The sequence below is a fragment of the Teleopsis dalmanni genome, chromosome 1, assembly GCF_002237135.1.
Source record: "Teleopsis dalmanni isolate 2A chromosome 1, ASM223713v2, whole genome shotgun sequence".
NCBI lineage: Eukaryota > Metazoa > Arthropoda > Insecta > Diptera > Diopsidae > Teleopsis > Teleopsis dalmanni.
In genome coordinates, this window is record NC_051846.1 from 140102348 (window position 1) to 140113361 (window position 11014).

The 11014-nt window shown below is 30.7% G+C and overlaps 1 protein-coding gene across 3 annotated transcripts; it reads right to left on the reverse strand.

The window, feature by feature from the left end:
- Nucleotides 1–474: 474 nt before the first annotated feature.
- On the reverse strand, nucleotides 475–10572 carry LOC119669029 (la-related protein Larp4B-like). Of its 3 annotated transcripts, XM_038078758.1 has the most exons (11): nucleotides 7003–7041; nucleotides 6850–6936; nucleotides 5684–6431; nucleotides 5363–5612; nucleotides 5158–5298; nucleotides 4783–5019; nucleotides 4129–4687; nucleotides 3504–4057; nucleotides 2498–2966; nucleotides 877–2379; nucleotides 475–800 (listed from the first exon to the last, which is right to left on the reverse strand). In XM_038078758.1, the coding sequence occupies exons 3-11, from the start codon at nucleotides 6415–6417 to the stop codon at nucleotides 595–597; spliced, it is 4653 nt and encodes a 1550-aa protein (XP_037934686.1). In that variant the 5' UTR covers nucleotides 6418–6431; nucleotides 6850–6936; nucleotides 7003–7041; the 3' UTR covers nucleotides 475–594. The 3 variants fall into 3 exon arrangements, with proteins under 3 accessions (XP_037934686.1, XP_037934685.1, XP_037934687.1); XM_038078757.1 differs by lacking the exons at nucleotides 6850–6936; nucleotides 7003–7041 and adding an exon at nucleotides 10480–10572; XM_038078759.1 differs by lacking the exon at nucleotides 7003–7041 and having other exon boundaries at nucleotides 6850–6978.
- Between the last annotated feature and the right edge of the window lie 442 nt (nucleotides 10573–11014).

The window sequence follows — 11014 nt, forward strand, 5'->3', positions numbered from 1 at the left end:
ATATATATGTTATACATATATGCGTTATATTGAATATAATTCGAGAATATTTAGTAAATATATTTAATGCAGCTTAAACACATATTGCACTCTATAAACATATATATAAACATGTATACAAACATATATATAAATATATATAAAATATTAATTACTATAAATGTTACGTATTTTATTAATAATATATATGTATTATATAAATTATGATTATGTTTAGTTTGTCATATAACTTTTACGTTATACTTTATTATTTATTTTTAATTGTTATTTTATTACATACGTTATAATGATACGTTATGATATATATTAACATATTTTATACTTATATAATTTATTATATATATTATAATCTGTATAAAATAATTTTATCATATACATCACCTAATAATGTATATTATTTTTATCATAATATATACTATTACTTTATATGTATTATATATTATATTTTTAATATATTAAAATCAAATTTACGTCACATTTTTAAATTGTTATATATTATTTTGGCATATATATATATACGTAAGAATTTATGTGCATTCTTAACTATTTTAATCATTTTTGGGTTCATGTAAATTCTTTATGCTATCATACATCCTAATTATTACGTCCAGCCTTACGACTAAACGAATTGGCAGCGCTACTATTACTATCGCCAGTATCAACTCTGTCACGTACATTTTTGTCTTTAGCATCGGAACGGTTACGACTAACATTTACTGTAGCTGTCGTTATTGAACTACTGCTACTACTATTAGCACTATTATTACTACCAGTGCTTTGTCTATTTTCACGAGAAGCATCTACAAAAACAAAAAAAAATTATAAATTAAATATATATGTATATTACAATTATATTTTGTTTTGTTCAGTACTTACCTTTATCTTTTGTATTTTCACCTCGCATTACTACGTTTCCAATTGTATTCACAGCACCAATATTGCTATTGTTATTGTTTCCGGCTAAAGCACCAGTAGGGACAAAAGTTTGATTTGTAGCATTTGAATTATTTCTTTTTTCCACCATTACATTTGTACTAGCAGCAGACTTTTCGTTAGTTTTCTCACCAATTGTTGCAGTCATTTCGATTTTAGCAGTTGTTGCTGTTGGGGTCGTAGTGGTTACCACAGCTGGTCCAGTTACAATCTCATTTTTGTTAATGGCAATTGGTGATAAAGTTCCAGCAGTATCTCTATTACCATCAGTTCGTTGTGCAACCTGCGCATAACTTAAACGCGCACTATTTGCAGCAGCCACAGCTGCTGCAATATTTTCAATTGATGACGATGAAGTGGATGTCGAGGCATTTTTTTGTTTAGTAGCATCTTTTGGCGTATCTTTTTTGGCGAGTAAAGCAGCAATGGCGGGTGGCTTTTTATGATTGCTTAAGCTACAATCTGCTAAATTTGTAGTCATAGTGGAAACGTTGCAGGTAACAGCAAGTATGTTCGGCGATGAGGTAGCTGGTGTAGCAATCGATATTTTCGCGCTGCTATTATTATTATTATTTACATTACTGTTGCTAGACCTTTCGTTGCTATTATCGCTAATTGATTGCTGTTTATTAATAGCTTCTGTAGTAAATGATTCCTCAGTCTTGTTAATTGTTTTATCGTGGTTGATGTTAGTGTTGCTATTACTAATCTCAGTAGCATGCATTGCTAATATATTGCTGTTACTACTGTTCGTATTATTATTTATATTTTTATTATTTTGTGTTATACACTTTATCACAGATGAGGAGTTATTTTGTTTATTTGTCATTGATTTATTATTGGACTTGGTCAATGCTGCAGTTGTGACTGTTGATGAGACTTCCTCAACAGTAACCGTATCAGCGGCAGATATCATTGGTGGACTTATTGCACTTGACCGCTGTTGTTGTTGTTGTTGACTTTGCTGATGATAATGCTTGTTATGAGTAGATTCTTTTCGCGATTTATTGCCTTTGCTATTTGTATTTCCACCGCTACCTCGAACCACATCAGACAATCTATTTTCTGTCCAATTGCTATTGGAACCGGAGGAACCATTTCCGCCACTACCACTACCTGAGTTGCTACTGGTATTAATAAAGGAACCTTTATTTAATGGCAGCGTACCGCTGCTATTTGAGCCTTGATGGTATTGGTTCTGCTGTATTTGTTGCAGATTGTTGTTGAAAGCCTTTAAATATTGATCGCCGCTAGAAGTATTGCTAATAATGGCAGATGTTGTAGCATTAGTAGCGTCATTTGAACCCAATTGCTGCTGTTGATGATGACTCTGCTGGCTTATATTGGCAGTTTGTTTGCTACTTAGAGCTAAAGCGCTATTGTTATTGGTAATATTAGATGCGGAAAGGTTTGATGTTGCGGAAGAAGCAGCCGATGAAGATGTTGCTATTATTCAAAATTCAAAAATTAAATTACCAATTTTTATTGCCACTTTTGGCTGGAAATTTTTTTTTTAAAAAATATTTTTTTTTACAATTTAAACTATTAAAATAGATTTTCTCACCTGGCAGTGGTGGGAACGCATCTGCTTCCAAGTCGAACTGTGGAGGTTGCACTGGTTGAACATTTTGATTTTGCTGATTGTGATGTCCGCCACCCCGTTCGCTAGAGCTATTAATGTTATTGCCTCCGCCACCACCACCACCACCGCTATGATGGTGGTTGCTGTAGTGATGACTGGAGGGAACATGATGAGACTGATGATGTTGAGAGGTAGAATGATGGGGATGATGTGAAGATGACGACGATCCATGCTGGGACTGATGATGCGATCCACTATTGTAATGTGGGTTGTAATTATTTCCTTTATAGCCACCGCGATGATCCTCGCGATGATGCATATAACCTCCACCATGATGTCCTGTATCACCTCCACGGCTTGAGTGATGGCCACTATTGGACGATTGGGAAACATTGCTTGATGGACCCGAGGAAGATTGTTGGTGACCATGATGCGAATTACCATAGGATTGCTGCTGGGAATTAGAGGATTGCATAATTATTTTGGCTTTTTGGGAATTTATATTTGTAGTTGTTGTAATTGTAATTGTTGTGGTAGTAGTTGCTATATTAATACAATTCAAATTTGAATTGTTTATATCGTTAGTAATCTCATTATGACAATTATTAGTGGACTTAATAGTATTTGTATTAGTAGTATTAGTAGAACTTATTAATTTATTATTATTATTGATGTTAAGGAAGTTACTGGACATATTTTGGGCATGATTTAAATTTGAAGATTGAGATTGATTTTGGCTTGGATTAAGTTTATACAAATTAGAAATTGGGGTGCCGCTGGTGCCGACGGCAGTGATGACGGTGGTGGTGGGGTTGCTAGTAACTGAATGCACTTCTCCAGTACCGCTGCCGCCTCCTCCTCCGTTCACGATGCCAACGCATCCAATGCTGCTCCCTCCCCCTACACTACCCAGTCCAGCCATACCTCCTCCACCACCCCCAGTATGGACAAATGTGCTATTAGTTGTATAAAACGATGAAATACTGACCCCGCCGCCTCCAACATTACTCATACGGTTATTAGGTGAGTAATTCATGCCACTGCCATCATCATCACGTCGTCGTCGTCGATGTCTAGGCTGAGACCAATGTGGTGGATCCTTGCCTCCTCCACCACCACCAACAGAAGTTGCCAATGAAGATGATGAACTAGACATATTTCGACTGTGTTGTGGTGCATGCAAAGATTGCTGTTGCCCTTCATTGCCACCAATTAAGGCATCATCTTGTAATTCTGCACCATGTGAATGTTGTGATTGTTGTTGGTGGTGGGATTGTAAATGTTGTGCTGACACTGTTGGTGTTGCATGTACATAGGAAGCATGTTGAATAGAACCTGTGGGCACAGCATTTGAGGAAGGCATTTGATAGTGAGTTTGTTGCATAAGCGCCGAATTATTATTTGCTTGTTGCTGAAGCTGTTGTGCTTGATTTTGCACATGATGTGCAGTAGCAACTGATTGCGGTTGTGTGTTATAAAGGTGATGGGTAGATATGCCACTATTTACATATGTTTTTTCCATGGACGATTTTGGTATACCACCTAATAATAGTTTTTTTCATTAATAAATATTTCATCATCTTTCATTGTGATTAATTTTACGATTTACTAACCTGTATTTGTTTTCATATTTGAAAAGTGTCGATTGGAACTGACGCCTTGTTGCTGATGCTGTTGATGGGTTTGACTTACAGCAACTTGTTGGGGTTGATTCTGTGATTGCATTTGATGCTGTTGAGTTTGGTGTTGAGAATGCTGATCTACTAGTGCAGCAGGCACAACACTGACTATACCTCCGGCTACATTATTTGACACAATAATATTTCCGCCAGCTAGTTGTTGAGGTTGTTGATGTTGCATTTGTTGTGAAGAGTTTCGTGGCTTATTTCTATGACCAGTTGAGTTATTTCCATTATTAGAATTGTTCCGATGATTATTATATCGCCCACCGCCGCCTTGAGACTTCGAAGAGCCCATCGGTGCACCAGGCTGTGGTGCTGATGTAGCATAAGCAGGTAAACCTTGCGCCGTTAAGCCATTGGCTGTAAAGACGTTTCCAATTTCATAGAAGTTTTGACCATGACCCGTGCTAGCGGCTGCCGCTACAGCAGCAGCCGTCGGTTGCCAAGGTGCAGCAACAAATCCTGGATATAATTGTTGTTGTTGGAATGGCTGTAATAGTTAATAAAAATATTTATAAAGATATTAAGACAATTGCATATAAATAACATATCTATCATATAATTTAATAATTAGTTTTTACTTACGATTAAATGTACTTGTCCATTATATGGTACAGGTGCTTGCGCCATTGCACCGTTGGCAGCATAAACTATACGTTGAGGTCCACTGTATGTAACTGCAGCAGCAGCTGCAGCATTAGGATCATAGACAGCCGCTGGTGGAGAAGTTAGCCTGTAATTATTACTCTTAGGGTTCACATTCGACATTGGTAGACGGTGTACATAAGGCTTGGCTTTCATACGAGCCATTACTGGTCTTCCCTGTAATACAATAACAAATTATATAATTAATTTGTTTATATAAAGAATATATATATTTAGATTATATATTTATATTTATAACAAAAACTAAGACATTATTATTTACATGACATATATTATTGATTTTTGAAAGCATACCTGAAATTCTTTAACGTCTTCACGTAAAAACTGGAACGCTTTATGAGCGTCCTCATCAGACTCAAAAGTAATATACCACGAATCATTACCCGCAAACTCACAAGATATCACACGGGGGCAATTATCGTGAACAAATATTTTCTACAAATTGTAAATTTTATTTCTTAATAAACATTATAAGTTTAAAACTCTTTTCACTTCTTACCTTCACTTCCTCTACTGGGGTTTTTTCATCAACTTCTCTTAAGATAACAATGCAACGCTTACAATTTGGCCGAACATGTTTACCGTCTTCATGTACCTGCACATTTGGGGATTCTCGCAACACTTCCGTTATCAAATTAATGTCCTTAGTCAATTTCTTCACAAGATTAAAATTAGCAACAGTCCATATGGGTACATATTGATCACTATCCATTTGTGAAAGCAGATAAGTATCATTTGCCAGATTTTCTCTAATGGATTATAGATATAAAATTAAGTTATATATAAATAATAACAATGAGATTTAAATTAAGTTAAGTACCTTGAAAAGTAATATTCTAATTGGGTAGCCAAACTCTGTTTCAATTGCTCCAAGGACATGACATTACTTTCAGCGCCGATTCCACCTATATTATTGCTATTGCCACTATTGGAGATTTGATGATGTTGATGCTGTTGGTGTTGTTGCTGTTGCACTTGATGGTGTTGATGTTGCTGCTGCTGTATAACACCATTGGGTACAACAACATGATGTTGTACGTGTGGGTTGTGTGTAGCTGCTGATGCAGCTGCTCCTGACAACTGTTCAACAGTGACCAAATTTGTACCAGCACCGGATAAATCATCTTGACTATAGCAGACAGTGCCATTCATAACGGCATATTCGGTGTTATCAATCGTTGTGGTCGTCACAGCGGCAGCACCACCAGTTGCAACTTGCGGTTGATGTGCATATTGCAAATGTTGCTGATGTTGTTGCACTTGCGGCTGAACTGTTTGCATTGTAGGTTGTTGCGTATGGGCGGCGGTGTGACTATGAGCATGTGTATGTTGTAACAGTTGTTGGTGTTGAGTTGGTTGTGGAGCTGCCACTTGTAATGCTTGTGGATGGGGCGGCTGAGTTGCGGTGGTTGCTATAATAGGAATGTGTGTTGCTGCCGAAGCTGCCAATTGTGTAGTCGAAGCATACAAATTTGGAGCCAACATTGCCGGATCTACATTTGTATAAACTGTAGTGGCGACAGGTGGTTGTAGCTTAACAGTATCTCCATTCATATAAACATAACCGCCTATTAAGATAATAAATAGTTAAAATTTTGAGTTTGTAAAAAGATTATACAAATAATAATAAATTTTTATAATTTTGAATGTTTAATGAAAGTTTAATATCTTTGTAGTTCATGAAGAGTAAAAACAGAATTTTTTGTATGACGAAATCGTATATAACCTAATATAATTATTTACAGATTAAATAAGATTAATTTAGTCTGTCAAATAATCTTTTAGTCCTGTTGGATTGCAAATAATATGTAACACAAAGTTTTTTCCCCTACTGACCCATATGCAAATATTAAGTGATAAGATATAATTATTATCAGTTGCACAATTATACAATACCCTTGTATAATAGTAAAAATTCTTAATATATGTATTTTTTTGGTAAATTGTTTAAATACACAAATTTAAATTAATTTTAAAATATATTACCTTTTTACCTCTACCTTTTTATTACTATAATTTCAATAATAGGCTATAGTCATCTTCAAAGTATCACTAACTCTAGTCGAAATATTGCTGATAAGAAATTAATATATCTTTTTTAAAATTTATTGAAGAATTTATTTTATTGAAACAACTGACCTTTAGCCCGCTCAAAAAGATATAAATTAAAATTTTGATCATTAAAACAATAAGTTCGTAAAACGTTATATAGAAAATATCACAATAATAATATAATTAAATAAGAGAGTATAAGGTTTGAAATAGTCTGTCATTCAATTTCAATTTGGTTACTAAGGTTACTAGAATTTAAAATCGTTCAAAATTATTTATTCACTTGTAATGGATAAGAAAGAAATACTAGAACAAGAAAAATATATTATAAGTAACGCACGCAGCAATACTATTCGCAACCAAGAACGGCCGGTTCAATGCTCCCAAAAGGTACTATGCAAGCAAATCCCTGCGGACAACAACAACAACAGCCAAAACTAAAAAAAATGTATTAGGAACTGTAATAGTAAGAGTAATGGAACAACTTAACTCAAGACACATTACCAACTGTAGAACGCAAGGTCTTATAATAAACTATATAAAGATGAACCTACTTATATTAGAAAAGTTTTAATAGGATGACTCGAGACAAAAAAGTTACCAAATGTAAGAGTTGGTAATATAAATTATACGATGTATATATAGATATGTAGATATATAACATGTTAACTATATACTGGAGAAACTAGTTATACTAGAATACTAATAGAACGGCTTAAACCAAGAAATGTTATCAACTGCAGGAACTAAGTCTAATATAAACTATACGATATATAGTTACATATAAGATATATTATGGAGAAACTTAATATGAATATATATATATATCAATCTCTAACTATATGTGAATGTATAATAATAGTAATAGAACGTCTCAAGTTAACGAAAAATTGTATATAAATTTGCCTTAACAATTGAACAGTTATGAAGAGCAACGGTTCAGGGAAGGTACACATCAAGTCCATTTGCTACACCAATGCCAATATCGAAAATATCTTCCTCTCTTAGGGATAAGATATAAAGTTTTTTAACATTAGTTAACAGTTAAACTTATAAATTTACTATTCACTTGATGTTATCTATATATACCATGAGATGAAAGGTATTTGACATTTTCAAGACTCTCTACTTCTATGTTTTTATGATACCAGAAATTAAATAACCTCTTAAGATTAAAAATTCGTGCTAGCGGATACAATATTATTAAATTTTCCTCAAATTCTTCTATTTTGCTTATAAGAATTAAATATCAAAAAAACTGATATTTACTGTTTTTTGATATTTACTGTTTTGCGACGTCCATTGTCCTGAATCTGGTACCATTACAATGCCGGATATGTAAAGATATCGTACGGTATTAAAAACAATGTATCGTGTGACATTGATTTGCGCAGGTCTTAAAGCCTACACAATAAAGGTTAAGAGTTTAATTTCGAAGAATGAACATAACTAAATAATAATGAGCTTACGACACTGAAAATATTGTGTCGTATTTTATTTTATCATTCCGTAAAAATGAAATAGATTTTAATTGTATTATTTCAAAAACAAAAAAAAAAAAATTTTATATGTATATATATGTTATCACGCTCAAAAAACTATCTTTGCAGTATGTATTTATGGGGGTGAAAAAATACTCCCTTCTTCTTCTCTTCTAAAATTATCCTCATATATAACTATAGCTTACAATAATCTCTGTATGCACAATAAGTAGTTATTTTTCTAAGTGATACCAGAACAATTTTAAAAACGAAAAATAGTTTTATACAATTGTTCTTTAAATTTTACAGATATAGCTTTATGATCTCTTATGTTATTTTAAACACTATTAGACATCGGATTTTATATTATGAAAATTTTTGGCTTACACTTAAAAGTTTAAGAATAATTTGAAAATCAGGGTTTAATATATTATATTATATTTATAGAACTATACAAAAATTTAACACATACTTTTTAACAATAAATTAAATTTACTTAATTATATACGTAATTGAATTAAAGTGTTTAAAAATATGTTTGAAATCGTAAAATTTTTAACCATATTGCTAAACCTAAACTTTGACTCTCGTAAAAAGGTTATAAAATCTAATTTTTCTTTATTTTTTTTTTCAAATTAAAATTATAATAATTGCATTAACAATTTTTGTTCTTTCAATTATAAATTCGTAGCACAATGCGCTTAAAGGCCTAAGTGTATTCCTTGGATTCGCCGGTATAACCTAGCCTACCTATAAATTCAACTTAAATTATTGCTAATTATTAACTATTTAAATTTACAAAAATGTAATTTATTCATTTATATATTTATATATATATATATTTATATATATATATATATATTATATATTTATATATATTAAATATATATATATTTGGTAATTAAATAATTTATTTAATGACAATAATTTTATTAATAAGTAATATATTTAATAATTAATGATTTATTTAATTAAAATTATTCAAATAATAAATAATTTATAAAATTTTTGTTGCCTTTTCATTTCTATTTGAACTCTTCTAAATATTAAATAGTTTCATTTCGTCATAAAACGCGTTATTCTCGACAAGAAAAAATTAACATTAATAAATAATAAATAAATAATAATTAATAAATAAATAATAATCAATAAATAAATAATAATTAACAAATAAATAATAATTAATAAATAAATAATATTCAATAACTAATTTATTTGATAAAAATTATTTAAATAAAAAATAATTTATTTAATTACAATTATTCAAATAATTAAAAATTTATATACTTAAAATTATTGCCATAATAAATTTATTATTTTATAACAATTATAATAATAAATAAATTACTTCAAGAAAATTCTATAAATAATAAGTAATTAACTAATTAAAATTTTTACATTATATCTAAATATAATTATATTAAATTAAATATGACAAATTTTTTATCATTTTTATTTTTTTTAATTTTTTTTTGTGTACTCAAATAATGAACATTATTTAAATATAAAACACATCCCATGTACAATACATAAATTTATCTGTTAACCGCTTAACATACATACAATACATATACATAGCTAACTTACATTTGAAATACAAACAGTTTTCATATTATTTAAATCTATTATTGTTATGTTATGTTAATGCTGATTGATTTCGTTACTCGAACAACAATAAAGAAAAAAAAACCAAAAAAAAACTTCATTAACAGTGGGGCACATAGTTATGTTGCCTATTTTCTATTTTTATTACTTATTCTTTGAAAAAAGTAACATTTTTCTTAAAACTGCTGTTAAAATATTTCAATAAAGAAATCAACGGTAAGTGTAATAATGCTATCTCTTTTCTACATATGGCGCTTTTAAATGAATTACTCCTAACATGTTTATGAAGGAATGTAAAAAATACAATATGCGCTGTTAAACCAACGTAAAATCAAATAAAAAAAAAATGAACAAATACATATATATACATGTTTTTAAATGTCTGGCTACTCAAACATATTGTAGTTCTTTTATTATTAAATGTCAAGAACTTCTTCTTATATTCATGTCAAAGAAAAAGTACAAAATAGGTACAAACCCCAATAGTATTCCATTTTGAAGTTGTCGTAATTGGAATCTTTAAATTCCACTCTTGTTGTTGTTGATTTCACACGCACACGCACACACACGTGTTAATTAATTAATTTTTTTTTTTTTGAAAATATATATATATATAGATTATATATTTAAAATTTCAATTGATTTAATTAAAGGTAAAAACCTCAAATTTAATTTAACTATTTCATTTTTTATAGTTTTTTTTCGTTGTGTTTTATGTCATCTTCTCAATTTTTTGCACTCAAATACTGCTGAAAAAATTTGTACAGAGAAGCACCGAAATCGAACATTTCATATGAAATTTTTCATAGCCTTGCTGCTTGCTTGCTGTTTGTCGTTTGAACTACAACTTTTCACTTTTCAATATAGAGAAAAAATTTATTTTCAATTCTTTCAACAACAATTAACGCACAACAAATTATTCAATTTAAATTTGATAAATTCCTTTTTGTTGTAATTTATTTAAAACGAATAAACTCGCCAGCAAATACTTCTTTCATTAAATAAAAAATTTG